Consider the following 20,451-nt stretch of genomic DNA (forward strand, 5'->3'; position numbering starts at 1 on the left):
CACACTGCAACAAAAAGAATAATATACATAGGAATAAATCTACCTAAAGAAACAAAAGACCTATATATGGAAATCTATAAAACACTGATGAAAGAAATCAAAGAGGACACAAATAGATGGAGAAATATACCATGTTCATGGATCGGAAGAATCAATATAGTGAAAATGGGTATACTGCCCAAAGCAATCTATAGATTCAATGCAATCCCTATCAAGCTACCAACAGTATTTTTCACAGAGCTAAAACAAATAATTTCGCAATTTGTATGGAAATACAAAAAACCTCAAATAGCCAAAGCAATCTTGAGAAAGAAGAACGGAACTGGAGGAATCAACCTGCCTGACTTTGGACTATACTACAAAGCCACAGTCATCAAGACAGTATGGTACTGGCACAAAGACAGAAATATAGATCAATGGAACAAAACAGAAAGCCCAGATAAGTCCATACACCTGTGGACACCTTACCTTTGACAAAGGAGGCAAGAATATACAATGGAGAAAAGACAATCTCTTTAACAAGTGGTGCTGGGAAAACTGGTCAACCACTTGTAAAAGAATGAAACTAGAACACTTTCTAACACCATACACAAAAATAAACTCAAAATGGATTAAATATCTAAATGTAACACCAGAAACTATAAAACTCCTAGAGGAGAACATAGGCAAAACACTCTCTGACATAAATCACAGCAGGATCCTCTATGACCCACCTCCCAGAATATTGGAAATAAAAGCAAAAATAAACAAATGGGACCTAGTTAAACCTAAAAGCTCTGCACAATGAAGGAAACTATAAGCAAGGTGAAAAGACAGCCTTCGGAATGGGAGAAAATAATAGCAAATGAAGCAACTGACAAAGAATTAATCTCAAAAATATACAAGCACCTCATGAAGCTCAATTCCAGAAAAATAAATGACCCAATCCAAAAATAAGCCAAAGAACTAAACAGACATTTTTCCAAAGAAGACATATAGATGGATAACAAACACATGAAAAGATGCTCAACATCACTCATTATCAGAGAAATGCAAATCAAAACCACAAAGAGGTACCATCTCACATCAGTCAGAATGGCTGCTATCAAAAAGTCTACAAAGAAATGCTGCAAAGAGTGCAGAGAAAAGGGAACCCTCTTACACTGTTGGTGGGAATGCAAACTAGTACAGTCACTATGGAGAACAGTGTGGAGATTCCTTAAAAAACTGAAAATAGAACTGCCATACGACCCAGCAACCCCACTGCTGGCCATACACACTGAGGAAACCAGAATTGAAGGAGACACATGTACCCCAATGTTCATCGCAGTACTATTTACAATAGCCAGGACATGGAAGCAACCTAGATGTCCATCGGCAGACAAATGGATAAGAAAGCTGTAGTACATATACACAATGGAGTATTACTCAGCTATTAAAAGAATGCATTTGAATCAGTTCTAATGAGGTGGATGAAACTGGAGCCTATTATACAGAGTGAAGTAAGTCAGAAAGAAAAACACCAATACAGTATATTAATGCATATATATATGGAATTTAGAAAGATGGTAACGATGACCCTGTATGCGAGACAGCAAAAGAGACACAGATGTAAAGAACAGACTTTTGGACTCTGTGGGAGAAGGTGAGGGTGGGATGATTTGGGAGAATGGCATTGAAACATGTATATTATAATATGTGGAACAGATCGTCAGTCCAAGTTTGATTCATGGAAAAGGGTGCTCACAACTGGTGCACTGAGATGACCCTGAGGGATAGGATGGGGAGGGAGCTGGGAGGGGGGTTCAGGATGGGGGACACATGTACACGCATGGCTGATTCATGTCAATGTATGGCAAAATCACTATAATATTGTAAAGTAATTAGCCTCCAATTAAAATACATAAATAAAAGAAAAAAATTATACAGGAAAAAAATAAACTTCATAATGCAAAAAAAAAGCATATCATTGTCTAAAAATCAACAAGCTTTATAGCTTCTTATAAAGAATGTGACCTGAGATAAGAATCTGCAATGCATATTCACAAGGATATTAATTCTCAAAGCGGTGTGTGATTTGAATACCACTGTTGTCATTTATCGCCCCTTCTTTTCCCCAGAGAGAAACCTCAGAAGCTTTCTGTACAAGCTACTTTTCTGTATCCTGAATGAAAGAAGATACAGGAAAAATGAAATTAATGTTATACATGTAATGGTTTAAATTTAGTGATTTCTCTTACATTTTTCTTGTAAAATTTTAATTACCTCTACAAGATAAATAGCTGAGTCTGGTGAAAAGTTAATGGGCAATTATTTACTTTACTTCAAACTGAATTTCCTTTTCTTGTTTTCAAAACAAATTATGAAAGGAATATTTTCAAAGGTTTCTTTTTTAAAAAATAATCCAAGTTAATTTTAATACAACAGCCATCCTTGTTGCTCTTCATATCAGTGATTTGGGGAGAGTTACTAAAAATATTAGAAGAGGAACCAAAAAAGGGTCTGGAAATCACACACACATTTTAGTATCATACTAAAATTTTATGAAATTTGTGAATTTTAGTTTCTCAGAGTGGGTTATAAAGTAAAATATTCTCTAAGCAAACACTGAAGAAAAAACAAAATACATTCTTTAGGTCAGGGTTAAGTAATGATGTAGCCTAGTGTCTTCATATTTGAACCTTACTTGATGAAAATTTTTGCCACTGATTAAAAAAGGAATAATTCACCAGAAACTTTGAAAATAAAAATATTTCCATGGTATCCCCAATGCTTATAACAGTGTCCAATTTTGCATGAAGAGAAAAGTAAATATTTGATTTCGTCCCTGGCTAGTTGTTCTAATTAAGCATCCTCTTGTATCTCAAGACAATGTAAAAATAAACCCTTAAGATGCGGCCAGTACAGAGGAAATCTCCAGAGAAATGGACACCAGCTTTCATTCCAGGGAAGGAAGAAAGATTATTTTCTTGAACAGAGACATTATGACTCTACAGAGTATCTGAATCAAGTTCAGTTCCAGAGGTTGGCTGAGGAGGGCTCTGGGAAGGGAATCAATGGAGTATGATTAAGGATCATGACCCTCCTCCCTGGAGACAAATGGAGCAAGGAGGATCTGAAGATCCCTTAGAACAAAAGAAGGGGAGAGGCAGGAAATGAGGAAGTGCCAGGTCTCATTGAGAATGTAGGCATTTGCATTCTGGCCAGCTTTCTAAGAATATATCCCAGCTGAGTTTTTGCAGAGGAGAAAAGAAATGAATGCAGTAAATCTCTTCTAAACATTCTTTCAGCTAGAAACCTCCATTACATGGCCGTACCGAATCTTTATATTACAAAAAGTGATGATTAGATTTTTAAGTATCTTTTGTACCATCAGGTAAAGTTTGTATTGTATTTGATATAGTTTCACTGTTACATGTACATTTTTAAAAGAAGCTATGCTTGTATGACATTCATTGATTCAATAGCTATTTAAGTCCACTCTCCTGTAGACACTGATTCATCCCATGGTAGACCAGAGGCTCAATGAGAGCTGTAAGGCTCTTACACTCAGGAGTTCATGATAAAACACCAGACTATAAAAATATAAACAATTAGGGTAATACAATTTTTAATTCCTGTGTTCCCACATACAGGATAGAAATTTTTATGTAAATTTTCTTTCAAGAATGTGAACATCCAAAGTGGAAAAGAATTTGCTATATCAGGGGACAGAAAAGTAAATTGTAAACAAGTATTGAGATAATGACTGAAAAAGAATGATATGAGAAAGGAAATAGAGGATTAATGAGAGACATAATCAGAAGAAATTTAATAAAAGAGAAAAACAGACAAGGGATAACTATAAAAACCTATTTAGACATTTATGAAACATAATCCAATTTAGCATGCAATTTAAAAATAGAGACAGGCACAATGAAAGAATCACGATGGAATACATATTTGGAATGCCAAATTCCTGAGTTTTTTCACCCTATACTTCCCTGGTGGTGCAGAGGTTAAAGCGTCTGCCTGCAATGTGAGAGACCTGGGTTCGATCCCTGGGTCGGGAACATCCCCTGGAGAAGGAAATGGCAACCCACTCCAGTATTCTTGCCTGGAGAATCCCATGGACGGAGGAGCTTGGTGGGCTACAGTCCACGGGTCGCAAAGAGTCGGACACGACTTCACTTTCACTATGCCCCAATTATGCTCATACCATATATATAGTTCCAAATGAAGTCATGCACTGGACAGTAAAACCAATTGAAGTATTGAACTTCAAACTCTAATCTGAACTGTTAATTTGTACACAGTGGTTGTTTGTTCCTTCCTTCCTTCCTTCCTTCCTTCTTCCATTCGTTCTCTATGAGCACACTCTATACGCCAGGCATTTTACTAAGGGATTCAGTGATTAACTAAATCAGACATAATCCCTCACTATGAAACCCCAACTACTCTGTAACAGAAAGAGGCCATGAGATATGACCAATCCTGGAGGACAGGAAGGATTCTCTGACAAAGTGGTATTCCAGATGAGATTTTGAAACTGGGATTTTAAACTCAATTAAAGAAGCATGGACATGAGGGCAAGATGAAGAACAAGAACTTCCTATGCAAGGAGAGGAGAAGGAAATGGCACCCCACTCCAGTATTCCTGCCTAGCGAATTCCATGGACAGAGGAGCCTGGTGCGCTACCGTCCATGGGGTCACAAAAAGTCGGACATGACTGAGTGACGAACACACACATGCAAGGAGAACAGCTCATGCAAGGGCCCCACAGGGAGACAGGGGCAGATCCAGACACAGCAGACTCTACGCAAGACCCCTACAGCAGAGCTCAGGGCCCAAGGGAGAGAGTGGCTCCAGGAAGGGCTGACAGGTAGACAGGCCTCAGGTCACTCAGGAATTTGGGAAGACTTGGGTGAAGTGAGGGTAGGAGGTGAGTGGACAGGGTATTAGAGGGGAATGTTGAGGGACTTTTTTTTTTTTTTAGATCTTTTGTCTGCTGGTCAGAGTAGAGAAAGGCCTGAGTAGAGAAAATCAAAGCAAGAATAAAAGCAGAGAAATCACTTAGAAGCTTTTTTGCATTAACTCAGCCTAAAGATACAATTATGAACAACCTAGATAGCATATTATAAAGCAGAGACATTACTTTGTCAACAAAGGTCCATCTAGTCAAGGCTATGGTTTTTCCAGTGGTCATGTATGGATGTGAGAGTTGGATTGTTGAAGAAAGCTGAGCACTGAAGAATTGATGATTTTGAACTGTGGTGTTGGAGAAGACTCCTGAGAGTCTGTTGGACTGCAGGAAGATCCAACCAGTCCATTCTAAAGGAGATCAGTCCTGGGTGTTCTTTGGAAGGAATGATGCTAAAGCTGAAACTCCAGTACTTTAGCCACCTCATGTGAAGAGTTGACTCATTGGAAAAGACCTTGATGCTGGGAGGGATTGGGGGCAGGAGGAGAAGGGGACGACAGAAGATGAGATGGTTGGATGGCATCACCAACTCGATGGACATGAGTCTGAGTGAATTCCAGGAGTTGGTGAGGGACAGGGAGGCGTGGCGTGCTGCGATTCATGGGGTCACAAAGAGTCAGACACGACTGAGAGACTGAACTGAACTGAAAGATACAATAACTGGGACTATGACAAGCTAACATTAATGAATGAAAGTCAATTGATATAAAAATTTATTAAGAGAGTTAAAAACCAAGATTTGATTGATGGTTTGGAGGAGAAAAGATATGTATATTAAGGATGATTCAGAGTTTTGGTGAATAACCAGGATACTACAGGCATAATTCACAAAGATAACAAACAGAAGACAAAGAACAAGATTTAGAACCATATTAGAAGGAGTGGCAGAGAAGGCAGTGGCACCCCACTTCAGTACTCTTGCCTGGAAAATCCCATGGACGGAGGAGCCTGGTGGGCTGCAGTCCATGGGGTCGCTAAGAGTTGAACACGACTGAGCGACTTCACTTTCAGTTTTCACTTTCATGCATTGGAGAAGGAAATGGCAACCCACTCCAGTGTTCTTGCTTGGAGAATCCCAGCGACAGGGGAGCCTGGTGGGCTGCCGTCTATGGGGTCGCATAGAGTTGGACACGACTGAAGTGACTTAGCAGTAGCAGTAGAAGGAGTGGAAAGAGAACATCTGTGAGTTTCACTTTGGAGTGCCACTGTGACATCCCGGAGACTGACTGAAGGGTCTAATTCTCAGAGGAGAGTTCTAGGCTAGAAATGTATTTATGTGTGTATGGATGATTTTTCCTAAAGAGAAAAAATAAAAATGAGACAAATAAATGGGGCCAGTTTGCAAACCTACTAGGATCCTAAACATTTAATGGCCAACCGGGGGGAAATGAGCTGCCTAGGAAGCTTAAGAAAAGTGGGAAGAAAAGTGAAAGAATATGTAAAGGAAGAGAATGCCTCCAGATGAAAGGAGAGGCCAGTATTGCCAAGAACTACAAAGTTTAACTAACATACTGACAAATGAAATATTTCCACTGCATTTAGCAAAGCCAGAGATTATGTGTCACCAGCTAGAGCTACACAGACCATGGGTGTGGGGACTAGACTGAAAGAGACTAAGAAGTAACTGCAAAAGGCACATGAGGAAAAGATGGCAGGGAATGATACTGACAACTTTCCAGGCATTGAAGGAACTGAGAAATGAAAGTTGCTATTTGTAAGAGAATTTTGAGAAAAACAGTGATTTGTTGGTTAGTTTGTTTTGTTTCCAACAGTTTGGTACACTGGGAGGGGGGTTTGTTTTGGAGGTAGACTTGAACATATTTATAGGAAATAGAGGAGGGGGTGGGAGGAATTGGGAGATTGGGATTGATATAGATATACTATTAATACTATATATAAAATAGTATAAATAAACTAAAGATTATCTCCTGTATAGCACATGAACCCTACTCAATACTCTGGGGTGACCTAAAGAGGAAGTAAAAACAAAAAAGGAGATGATATATGTATATGTACAGCCAATTCATGTTGTTGTACAGTAGAAACACAGCACTGTATAGCAACTGTTGCTAAGGCACTTCAGTCGTGTCCGACTCTGTGCAACCCCATAGACGGCAGCCCACCAGGCTCCCCCATCCCTGGGATTCTCCAGGCAAGAACAAGGAGTGGGTTGCCATTTCCTTCTCCAGTGCATGAAAGTAAAAACTGAAAGTGAAGTCGCTCAGTCATGTCTGACTCTTTGAGACCTCATGGACTGTAGCCTACCAGGCTCCTCCGTCCATGGGATTTTCCAGGCAAGAGTTCTGGAGTGGGTTGCCATTGCCTTCTCCTGGTAAAGCAACTACACTCCAACTTTTTAAAAAAGTAAATGGGAAACCTAAAGCAGTTTAAAAAAAAAAAAAAACAGCTTGATAGCATTAAGATCCTGAGAAAGCCAAGGAGTTGTGATTAAGTAGAGAATGAGAATAGGATGGGTATCAAACGCATGTGGATTACATGTAAGGTATGAGGAAGCCAAGAGCTTCCATTTAAATGTGCCTCTGTGTGAAACAGTAAGTGAGACAGCTTGCTCAGAGTGGATCACTAGCCGAAAATGGTCCTTAGTAAAAGGATAATGGAATACAGGTTTAAGAAGTATTGTAAAGTAAAATAAAGTAAAAATAAAATTTTTTTTTAATTAAAAAAAAAAGAATAGTTAAAGTTTGCGACCGTCATTGGGAGGTGTGGGAGATATAATTGATCAAAGAAACAGAATAGGATCATGGGAATATTGAGAGTCCAATGGAAGCAGGTGGTTATGTATTTATAGTGAAATCAACCTGCCATATCATGAGACTCCAATGGCACCTGGCATAATAATTTTGGTCCTTCAGGAATGAAGTTTTGCCTTTTGAACAAAAAAGCAATGGGACAAGGAAAAAAAAGCAGTGTTTTTGAAATGACAAGACTCTGAGCTAGATAGGAAGAAAGTGAAAAAGGAGACTCCAAAGGCCTGGGAGACAGGATAGGGATCACTGGACTAGAATGTTTGATGAGGGTGAAGAAGCAGTTGTAGTAAGAAGCTAAAATAAGCTTGGTGGACAGATGGTTGCTGCTGGAGATTAAAAGCTTGAATGAGTGACTTGAGAGACAGAATGAACTGGGTATTCTTGCCTGGGGAATCCCCATGGACAGAGGAGCCTGGCAGGGGGTCACAAAGACTTGGACATGATTGAGCAACTAAGCACACACACACACACAAGGTCCAGAGGGTGTGTGGGAATAGAAGACTGAGATGGAGGAAAGGAAAGGTCACTGAAGACCAGGTCAGAGAACTGAGAGGAGAAGGTTCCGACAGGTCATTCCAGTTGCTGGGGAGGTGCCCTGGAATGATGGCAGCCCTAAAGGGGAAAGGTAGCCAATGATCCAATCACCAACAACTTCAATGAACAGTGCCCAAAAGACCATTGGGTGATTGTAGCAGAGACCATCCATGGAGGATAGGATAATAAAACAGCCTCAAAGCAGCAACTTATTAAAAAAAAAAAAAAAAAAACAATGGATTTGAGAAAAATGTCCTCAACGAGGAATGAGAAGGTACATGTTAACCTTATCTCCAAGTCCTGTTTTCAGAATAACATTTCAAGCAACTGTTCATCTTCTCTACTAACAAAACTGTACTTACAAACATTTATATAGATGACTTAAAGAATTTTTAAATTATCCTAATTATAGCACAACGATTACAGGAAAAGAATGAACTGTTCCTTATGAAACAGTGAAAGGAGTCAGTGAAAGGAGTCATCTAGTGCTCACTTGTATCTGACTTTTGGCAGCCCCCATGAACTGTAGCACACCAGGCTCTTCTGTCCATGGAATTTTCCAGGCAAGGATACTGGAGTGGGTTGCCACTTCCTACTCAAGGATGTTCCTGACCCAAGGACTGAACCCACATCTCCTGTGTCTCCTACACTGATAAGTGGATTCTTTACCACTGAAGTCATCTAGAGCAGAAGTCAATAAACTTTTCTCTGAAGCATCACACAGTGACCACTTAGGCTTTGTGGGCCAGTCTGTCACAACTACAGAACTCCGCCTCTGTGGCATGGAAGCAGCTACAGACAACACATAAATGAAGGTGGTGTTTGGAACCCAATCTGTCCCAATTCCATGTGTATCATCCAAGTCAGAAAAAGTGGTATTGGAATTTAAAACTAAGAATTATTACTTTCAGACTTAAAACTGAAGATGATCAGCCAAAAGGTCACGACTTTCCTTTCCCCTGAAAGAAATAAAATTAAAAGAAAGCACTCACCTGAACATAGAGTTCTCTGAGCTCATACTGAAATTTCTTGGGATCTGTGGTAACTGTTACGGGGCCGATTTCTGTGGAGATAAAAATGACGTAAGTCAAGAATAGCGCTCAATAGCATTAAAGTCTTTAGTGTACTGTGGTTGTAAATATCCTTTCACTATGCACTGTACAGTTAATTGAACAATTAGAAATAGTCAACAAAACAACAAAGACAATTTCTCCATTTACAGCTACCAAAGACTACTTTAAAATCTGTCATAAATGATGCATACTTAAAACAGTGAATTTTTAGCCTTAAGAAATGCAAAAAAGTGAAAGTGAAAGTCACCCAGTCGTGTCTGACATTGCAACACCATGGACGAAACAGTCCATGGAATTCTCCAGGCCAGAATCCTGGTATGGGTAGCCTTTCCCTTCTCCAGGAGATCTTCCCAACCCAGGAATCAAGCCCAGGTCTCCAGCATTGCAGGTGGATTCTTTACCAGCTGAGCCACCAGGAAAATGCAAAGAGGGAGTTAAAATGTCGCAGGGCAAAGAATCAGGAGACATCAGTCTCTTTTTACTCTCACCAGGCAGTGAATATTTATGGAGCAACTATTTTGTTGTTGGATTCTAAATTAATCACTATCCATCTTTTAATTTTGATTTGTCAACTACAAGTTGTAAATTTGTTTGCAAATAAAACACTTACTACTAAACCAAAAAAAAAAAAAAAGCCAAATGACCCTTCTTTGTCCACAGGGTTTTTAAGAGCTTGCAGGAGCAGACAGGAAGATCAGAAGCACAGATATCAGGATGCTGACAGTTCAAACAGTCACTACCACTTCATCTGCCATAGCTGGGGTTGCTGTCCCTCATTATCACCATTCTCCTAACCTGCCTTTGACGAAAATAATTACCTCTGGGGTCACTGCCACCCTCATGATTGTCCTGGTATAATGCACAAACCATTGTTTCAAGTGGAAACAAGTAGGGGGACTGTTTCCCGGTGAAAACCAAGACCTAAGTCAGGTGAAGAGGAGAAGTCCAGATACCAGTAGTGTTAAATTGATAGAAATATAAATATAGATACACACACAGAACATGTTTATTTAATAGTAAACATTTTAATCTGCAAAGATCATCTTCTTAAAAAAAAAAGTTAACCTTTAAAATAGACTAGCTGAAAGCAGCCTTTACAGGTATCAATTACTTCCCCTAGAAAACATCCACGTGTGTGTATGTTTAGTCACTCAGTCATGTCCAAATCTTTGTGATCCCATGGACTGCAGCCCACCAGTCTCCTCTGTCCATGAGGATTCTCCAGGCAAGAATACTGGAGTGGGTTGCTATGCTGTTGTCCAGGGGATCTTCCCAACCCAGGGATCAAACCCAGGTCTCCCACATTGCAGGCAGATTCTTTACCAGCTGAGCCACTAGGGAAGCCTGCAAACACCCATATGTTAGTCGCTCAGTTGTGTCCGACTCTTTGTGACCCCACGGACTACAGCCCACAAGGCTCCTCTGTCCATGGAATTCTGCAGGCAAGAGTACTGGAGTGGGTAGCCGTTCCCTTCTCCAGGGGATCTTTCTTACCCAGGGACCCAGGGATCAAACCCAGGTCTCCTGCTTTGCAGGCAGATTCTTTACAGTCTGAGCCACCAGGGAAGCCCGGAAACATCCATATATTTAAGTAATAGTTTAAAACTCATCCTAGTATCATGTGTACAGACATAGCATCTTAAATTCCTAGGGTAGATGAAAGTTTTTCTATTTTATGTAATGAAAATAAAATACAAAATTATAAAGATACTTAACATTTAGTTTTTATGAGACATCAGCTTCAAACGCATGCTGTTAGAATAGGACTTATGACTTCAAAGGATAATAATTAATGAGCCAGGCCTTTTATAATATACTAAATGTGATACAAAAACAGATTGCAGAATTTTAGAAATAAATGAGGTAAACTGGATAGGAAGCATGATGATATGCTTGTCATAGCCCATGTAATTTTTCTTAAAAATTACACGAAAATATGTCTCCATTCTACACCACAGATTAGACATCTTGCAGCATGCAAAAGGAATGACGAGGTGATTGAAGAAACTGTGTGAAAATGCAAACATCTGAATTCCATACAGAGAAGAACAGTCATTAGCTATGTAAACGCCATGTCCTGAGTATATGGAAAATCGGAGACGACTATTCCCTCAAGACTAAACAAAGGCATACTTTGCAAAGGAATGCAAAACAGCAAAGAATATACCAGGCAGTTACACCCTGACATATAAATTGTCAGCAGCACCATCAAGCCACACTTCTGTGCTTCTACATGGCATAATACTAAAATAATTCTAGAATTCAAAACTCAAAAACCAGAAAGGAATAAAAGAATACTAGAAAAATCAATTATATGAAAATAAATAGTACAGACATGCAAGAACATTCCTTATAATAACAATTTTTTAAATAGCCCTGATACATGTCTGTCTTCAATAGTAGAGATAAGGGGATGCTATGAGAATAGGAGAACTGATTAGCCTTCATTTAATTATCGAGAGATTCAAATACCTGCCTGTTTTCAACAAAGACAGGAAATATTTCCTGAAGCTCATTTATATACATTTTTGCAAATCACACTGGACACTTGAGATAAATCTTTTATCAGTTATAAGAAATATTCAGACCAAAAAAAAAAAAACTCAGGAGAGAGAAACCCTTGCCAGGCTGCCATATCCCTCCAGCTATAAGCATCTTTTCCAACTCTTTTGAATGGAATAATATAACTATTTGGCAAAATCAACTTTCCTTTCAGGACTTGTGTCCATTTGTCTTTCTCTTCATTTAATAAAGCCCTGCACCAGCTGTGTCCTAAGCAATTTTCTCTTCTCTTCCTTTTTTTCTTGTGTTGATTGCTTAGCCCCTGCCAAGCCTTCAATGACACTGAACAGGTATAACTTTGTCTTCTTTTCCTGACTGAGCATGGTCCGCTATTGCTCACAGAATTGAATGAGAACTCTCCAAGCACTGCAGGTCCTCTCTTCTACTTATCTAATCTTCAACCTTCATCACACTGCTTAGCATGAGGACACTGCTCTTCCTTTGCATCTTTCAGGGCCATTCCCACATCTTTCATCTGCCCAGACACCTCTCATTCTAGAAAGTATGAATCAAGTCCCATCTCCTTGGATGTTCTGCCATTTCTTCAGTAAACATTAGTGTTGGTTGATGTTTGTATAATAAAGACATGGGAAGAATGAAGGACGTTTAACAGAATAAGTGGTCATATCCCATTTTATTCAATGACTATCTGGTTGCTTACCAAAATAACACCAAAAAAAAAAAAAAAAAACTGTATTGGCCAAAAAGTTCATTAGTGTTTTTCCATGGTACAGAAAAATCCGAATGAACTTTTTGGCCAATCCAATATAAAACAACAATCCAAAGAGAATCCTCAAGCTTGATGGGCGTTAAAAATCATTTGCTTCGATTTTCTTATCTATGGACAAGAAAATCTGAGGTACAGAGATGATGAAATTGAAAAACTGGTAGTGAAGAAAGAGGTTACGACATCTAAAAACATTCTCTATGCTGAGCAACCTCCACAGCTCACTAACATTTCCTCTTTTCCAAGATCTTCATTCTATCAATGATTATATCACTGTGAACTTTCTCCTTTCCTCTGGATCATGGGCAAAACAGGCTGTATTTGGAGTACCTAAACTGATGCACACAATATCTAGAATTCTTTATTGTCATGTGCCTGGATATTTGAAGATAGATTAAAAGAAGCAACTTTTTTCTTTCAGTTTTACTGAGATATAATTATAATGACACATAACACTACATAGGGACTTCCCTGGTGACTCAGGGTACAGAATCTACCTGCATTTCAGGAGACCCAGGTTCAGTTCCTGGGCTGGGAAAATTCCCTAGAGAAGCGCATGGCAACCCACTCCAGGATTCTTGCCTAGAAAATCCCATGTACAGAGGAGCCTGGCAGGCTACAGTCCATGGGGTCGCAGAGAGTCGGACATACATATGGCAAGGAACAACTAGCAGTTTCACTCTTTCACAATAAATGCAGAAAGAAAAGTACGGAAAATGTAGTGTGGGAGTACTAACATAGGAAAAGCACTTTTCAGAATGAATCAAGGAAATTTCAAAAAGGAAATGAAAATTTAGGATTTCAAATCAGAAAAAATGGAAAAGTACTTTACTAATGCTAATTTTTTAAAAATTCTATATATCAAGTTTTCACAACAGCTCTGTATTTCATCAAATTACTGTTATTACCTATGGTTTGGTATGGTGGTGGTTTTCAGTCGTGTCCGACTCTTTGCTAACTCATGGATTATAGCCTGCCCGGCTCCTCTGTCCATGGAATTCTCTAGGTAAGAATACTGGAGGGGGTAGCCATTCCCTTCTCCAGGGAATTTTCCCAACCTAGTGATCAAACCTGGTCTCCCGCATTGCAGGCAGATTCTTTACCATCTGAGCCACCAGGGAAGCCCATATTATTATACAAATAATTGAAGGTTGTATGATAAGCCAAAGCCTAAGGGGTCCCACCATACTGTCTGCCTGTGACCTGAGAGCATCTATCACATGGTATGCGATTGGCATTGCTTTTTGTCTCCCTCACTTGATTATCAGCCTAAGGAGATGTACCTATAAACAGATTCTAAATAAACATTTGAAGATGAGAAGACGGGAAATGAAAGAATAAAGATTAAGCCCAGGTCTTCAGACCCTTCATTTTGTGTGCCTTTCATTTTACTGTGGAACCTCCAGACTGCAGCTAAAAATCACGCTACATAATCAGCATGCTGATGCTGAATGGGTGACTTCCTCTTTACACAAAAGTATTTATTCTTTCAAGTTATTGACGCAGATAATCAACACATACAATTTCCCACATATTGCTGATCTTAAAAAAGCAAAAGAAACATTAAGGTAAGGAATATGAATTATAAGTACATGGAGCAAGTCACACTTCAGATCATTTTTTATTAAAAAAAAAAATGTCTGAAACTCTAAACAAGTCTTTCCTCTTCTCATTTATTGTGTTATTTCCCGTTTCCTAGGGATTTATCGGGGTTCGAATGGGTTGGATTTATTTCCAACATCTCAGCCATTGTTTTCCTAATCTGAGTTGCTAGATTGAATTTGAGCAAATAATGGAAAGAAGTTCACAATGTAGTATTTTCTTTTACTGCTTCACTTGGCAAGATCAATATCCAGTTCCTCACTTCCTTTTTCCTTTTCACTAACAGATTTCTGCTCCTTACAGTTTTTCTTTACACGCAGTGGTTCCTTGATAACAAGAGGTATATTTACTGCTGCTTGCTGGAGTCTCAAACACTTTTTGTGAATGGTTTGGTAACAATACTTACAATTTCCTTGGCTTTTAAAAATATGTAGTTTTATATTTATAATTGTATATAAATATGTGAAAAGTTAAAAACCCCTAAGCTGCACTATAAATTAATCAATATTTGCAAAGCATTACAAAAGGTCAAATAAATATATAAATCACAGTGCTTGCCATAGAGGAAATTTAAATATAGTTGAAATTTTTTTAAAACAGCAAGCTATGAAAAATTAATCTGGCCTCAGAGAAGGGCAAATATTTTCAGTGTCCAGAGAAACACCCCTGAGCTCTTGGGAAATACACAGTGAAGATATCAGTGAGAAGATGTGGTGAGTTGGGACTTGAAGAGAACACTGAATTCACAGAGGGTGATATCAGAGCAAAGAAATTCTAGGCACTGGGACATGGCTTGTTCAAAAGGCCTTCTATGAGCTGACTCTCAACACATTACTTTCTAAATATTCTATTCTCAATTAATTTTACACAAATCAATTATAATGTCTTCTGTGCAAAACTGTAATATAAATATATACATATTTAAAGCATTAAAATTATTTAAATAAAAATCAATAATCCGTTTCTTGCTTTGGAATGCTATAGAAAATCAGATTAATAAGTATACTTTCATTGTTTTCAATTTAACAAGAAACTCTTTCCAGATTTCTCTCTCCTCATTAAATTATAATGTTGCTGTCCAGCACCATTTTTGAATGATTTGCATCTAAGTCACAAAAAAGAACTGCTTCCGGACTTTGAGCTGAGCTAATGTTAAAGATATTTCAGGACTCATTTAACTGAGTACATGCCTACTCACATTAAAGCAGGTAATTTTCAAGACCATTTAAAGACCCTTAATGATTGTTTTGACATGAAGTGATGTAAGGTGGTGTGTTTTATAAAATCTGAGTCAAGGATGAATTCATGCACAGTATGTAATGATTGCATACATAGCATTCTGTTTTGCTTTCCAAAGAGGTTATTCATTAACAATGAGTTGTATAATCTTAAACACATGCACTTAGCCCAACTGTAGATAATGTATGTATATTGCAAGGGTCATTTCACTTAGACTGAACAGGATATAGAAAAAAATCATGAACATGAATTCAGCAACGTTTCATAGCTGTTTAGAGCAGGAAGCAAAGAAGAATGCCTTAATAACTGACACAGGATCATGAGGTATACTGAGTAGGATGTTATTGCTTAGACTGGACTTTGGCCAGAGCTCCAGCAAGCACTCTTGCAAAAACAGCCACGAGATTTTTAATGGCCCAACAAAATCCAGATTCTCAGTTTTGCCTGTACTCCTAAATATTTAAACATCAAAACATACCCAAGCATTGGTACGTTACACTCAGAAATATAAGAAAACATAATATTTTAAGTCATGCTATTTTAATAAATTTGATAAAGAAGCTTTCCATTGTGATCAAGGTATTCTGAAAACAAGAAGAAAATAGATACTATGTTCAAGAATATTTTTAAAATTAAATAATGATATTCTTCCAGAAAAATGTGTTTTAAACTTTAAGATTAAAAAAGTATATATCACAATTCATTTCTAAGTTTTCATTGTTCTCTTAGACAATTCCTTAGCATGACCGGTCTTCCAAATAAATTTAGGCAGCAGGGAGGGATAAAGAAAAGAAAAATTATAAAAAGATCAGTAAAGTATTTTTGAAAAAGAAAAAAATATGCTTGCAAATCCTTAGAAAAGAATCATTAATATTGCTGAAATGTCAACATGTTAGGAGAACAGACAATCTCAGTCCTGACTGTTTCTACAACTAAACAAATGGATGCAATCCTTTTATCATGTTTTCAGGGAAAATGTAATTCAGTGGTCCAAAACCATATTCATGAAGTAAACACTTTATCTGAAAACAATGAGAATCAGAGACATGGCAAAATCATAGATGCTTTCATGCACCTGTATGCATACCATGAATGTGGTATTTCCTGAACACTTGCATTCATTCATTCATTCATTCATTCATTCAACAAACAGGCATTCTATCCTCAAGGTTGGTTCAAATTGTCAGGAGAAAGCAAATATTTACATTTAAAGAGTGGAGGTCTTGAGTATAAGATAGTCAGAAATATCTGAGTGTATCTTACAAACTAAGAGGTGGTTGAATGGACTTATGACCACTACGTTGTATAAAGCCCTAATCTCAAAAGGATCCCTGCATTGGGGTTTAATGCTTGTACTCACTGCCCTGAAGTAATTTTATCTCTTAATTTGTGTTTTGTAAAGCAAAGTTCAATGGGTAGATGTAACAGGCACTGCAAACCTGGAGCCTCGTTTCCACAGTCCTGCCCTCCACCACCTTCAGGGGACAGGGCACCTGTTCTTCTACTCCCATAAAGCCCAGGCCCTACCCAGCAGCCCTATCCCTGCTTCTGCTGGCTGTCACCATCCGCCAGCTACCCAGCGAGGACCTAGATATGAGGATGGGGAGGGTTAGGATGAGGGCACGCGACAGTTGGTCAAGGCTAGAGGCCAAGTCTTAGCCTCTCAAGTGGAACAAGCCTTTTCATACATTCCCAATTTATGCACCAAGCATTTCCCAGCACCTAGCACCAAAGTTTATAAATCCCTGGGGGCCGCCTGTCTGACAAGGGTTGAGGCAGTGGGGTCAGGGACAGAGGAGATGTCTGTCTCAGCTTCACCTGTTTCCAGCCTGAGCACAGTGCTTGGGTCCCACTGGCTCAAGGGGGAACTTGACAGCCTGTATCCCTAGGGACCTCAGGGGCCAGCATGGGTCTGCATTTGACCTCCAGGTATCCTGGTACCCAGGGGTGCTCCTTTTGCAGGCACCATGCTGGGAGGATCTTCTTTTCCTCCTTGCAACCCACTGAAGACTAGATTAAACTATTAGCATGAATTTTACCATCTATCTTTATTTTGTGAAATGCCCATTTTAATGCAAATATCAGAATATTTGACTAGTATGCAGATTAATGCAAAATATACAATTTGTATTTCATTGCTGGTTACAGATGGTGTCTCCAGCTGTCCAGAAGAAACACACAAATCAGATTCAGCAAGATTAAAGGAGATTAAAGATTCAGTCACAATCCCAGCAACAGTATGAACACTCTAGGTTTATCATGACATTGAACTAAGTAGCACTTTTTATTGAAAAACATAAAAGACTTTTAAAATTAAAAGGCCATGGTTATATAAAGAAAAGCTAAATATTGAAATATATGTGTTCTGCCAAGTTAATTTTTGGATTTAATACATTAAATATCTCAAAAAGAATTTTTTCACTTGTGTTTTAGAACACTTAGCAACAATATTCTTAAATGTATTCTGAATAGGACATGGGTGATTATATCAATGAAAACTGACCAAAAAAAGTATAAATAGGACAACTTAAGCATAACTAACTAAAAGGACAGAGTATTGATACACAAATAAATATGTAAAAACTGGAAAATAATTAATAATTATAAACAAGCATCTGAAGGTAAGATATATAAAATAAGGTTATTTATGTTAAAAAATATTTAACTCTAATTCAAATTTTATAATATCTAGTAAAATTAAGCTCCAAAGGGTTAAAGGTTCAGTATAACCATTATAATTACTTCAACTGAATCTAAATGAGAATATATATATAGATATATTAAAAAATAACATTCTCCTTTTCAAAGTAATAGAAGAAATCACAAGAGGCAATACTGACAGATACAAATATATAAAAATCAAGTAAAAATTAAAACCTAAAAAAGCTATAAAGCCAGATTTGGGAACATTTTTATGTCATCGATTTAAATTAAAATCCATGTTATCTTAAGAAATCATTCAAATTTGTACCAAAAAAATTAAAGTATCATCACTAAAAGAAAGGAAAATTCATTAACAGGATAACAAAAAAACAAGACTAGAAATGAATACTCATATTTTGTTATAGAGAGACAAACTATAGCGAAGTTGAAGTACCTTGTAAGAAAGAAAATTATTTTGCTTAATAGTATCACTGCAAACAGTGTCATGCTAAACCTGGCATATTTGTATTCTTTAAGATTATAAGTAGTTGCAACTTTTATGAAATTCACTGTAGTTATATGCATGATATAATTATAGGTATGATAAATCTTAAAGTTATGTTGTGATAAAGTTATTTCCCACTTTGTTATAATCCACTGAAAATAGATACTGACATTACTAGGACAGCAACAAATAGTATCAAACTAGAGAAATGATTAAAAAACATGAGTCTCTAAATAACATTAGGCGGCAATTAAACTATTGTTTCATGTCGAAAAACAAGTAAATGTTTATCATATACCATTAAACAAAAAAAGCAAAACACAGAACTATAGGTAAAGGCACTTCCCCTGCAGTCCAGTAGTTAAGATTTTGCTTTCCAATCCAAGGGTGCAGGTTTGATCCCTGGTTGGAAGCTAAGATTTCATATGCCTCATGGCCAAAAAATCAGAACACAGACAACAGAAACAATATTGTAACACACTCAATAAAGACATTAAACATGGCCCACATCAAAAAAAAAAAAAAGACCTGTAGGTACTTTGACTGCAACTATGAACAAAGGTAGATACACCTAAGAACAAATTCTGAAAGGTCACACCAGATCAAAAACTGATGTTTGGAAAATGTGGAGGAATGATTATTTTATCTTTAAATTTCTCATATTATTTGTATTTGTAAATTAAGGCAAAAGAGAGGAGTTTCACTGGATCACAACAGGCTTGAGGTTGTGCTCATGCATTCTGCCTTAGTATGCTTTTGAACTGGTTTAACTTGCGTGTAATGTAAGTCACTTCAGTTGTGTCTGACTCTTTGCAACCCTGTGGACAGTAGCCCACCGGGCTCCTGTTCCATTGGATTCTCCAGGCCAAGAATACTGGAGTGGGTTGCCATTTCCTCCTCCGAGGGATCTTCCCTACCCAGGAATCTAACACATGTCTCTTATGTCTTCTGTATCGGCAGGCCACCTGGGAAACCCTTCCCTCCTCCAGGAGATCTTTTCAACCCAGAGATCAAAACCAGGTCTCCCACACTGCAGGCGGATTCTTTACCAACTGAGCGACCAAAGGGAGCCCAAGAACACTGGTGTGGGTAGCCTATCCCTTCTCCAGGTTTAACTTGGTCACTTGAAAATGAGTCAAAAATATTTTTTAGCATTAGGCAACATAACAAGAAAAGCAATGATTTGAGACATTATCCATTAATACTGTGAGATGAAATATTTTAACTACTTAAATTCTAATCAAAATAGTCATTGTCTAGATATGGTATTCATTTTCAATCTTCTCACTTCAAGCATCCATCTTTCTTCCAAATGCCCAATTATTGGCAAAGTCATCTTCCTGTTAGTTTTTACTGAATATACAAATAATTCCTTTTGACTGGATGAAATGAAACATTCTCCACACTTGTAACATGGAAACTCAATCATAGTCACATTTTGGTTCTCTTCCGGGTAATACTGATTTTTTTTTTCTCTACACACTCTTGCAATGATGTGTTTACTCATGAACATGTATGTGTCTTCTGTCTTGCTTTTATCTCTTCACAGAAGAAATATGGGAAATATGAAGTATCCAATATAACTGAACATGAAACCAAATCATCAATGTAGGTGTGAGTGTGCTTAGTTGCTCAGTCATGTCCAGTTCTCTGCGACCCCATGGACTGTAGCCTGCCAAGCTCCTCTATCCATGGGGATTCCCCAGGCAAGAATACTGCAGTGGGTTGCCCTGCCCTGCTCTAGGGGATCTTCCCAACTCAGATATCGAACTCAAGTCTCCCGCATTGCAGGTGGATTCTTTACCGAATGAGCCACCAGGGAAGTCCAGGAACACTGGAGTGGGTAGCTGTTCCCTTC

At 38.1% G+C, this 20,451-nt stretch overlaps 1 protein-coding gene across 1 annotated transcript in view; it reads right to left on the bottom strand.

The window, feature by feature from the left end:
- The window catches only part of HMCN1 (hemicentin 1), a 551,984-nt gene that overhangs the window by 418,541 nt on the left and 112,992 nt on the right, over window positions 1–20,451 (bottom strand). The window contains exon 2 of the mRNA XM_040263800.1: window positions 9,235–9,305. Within this exon, the coding sequence (XP_040119734.1) occupies window positions 9,235–9,305 (71 nt within the window). The remainder of the gene's footprint in view (window positions 1–9,234; window positions 9,306–20,451) is intronic.

The sequence above is a fragment of the Oryx dammah genome, unplaced genomic scaffold (genome assembly GCF_014754425.2).
Source record: "Oryx dammah isolate SB20612 unplaced genomic scaffold, SCBI_Odam_1.1 HiC_scaffold_21, whole genome shotgun sequence".
Taxonomy (NCBI): domain Eukaryota; kingdom Metazoa; phylum Chordata; class Mammalia; order Artiodactyla; family Bovidae; genus Oryx; species Oryx dammah.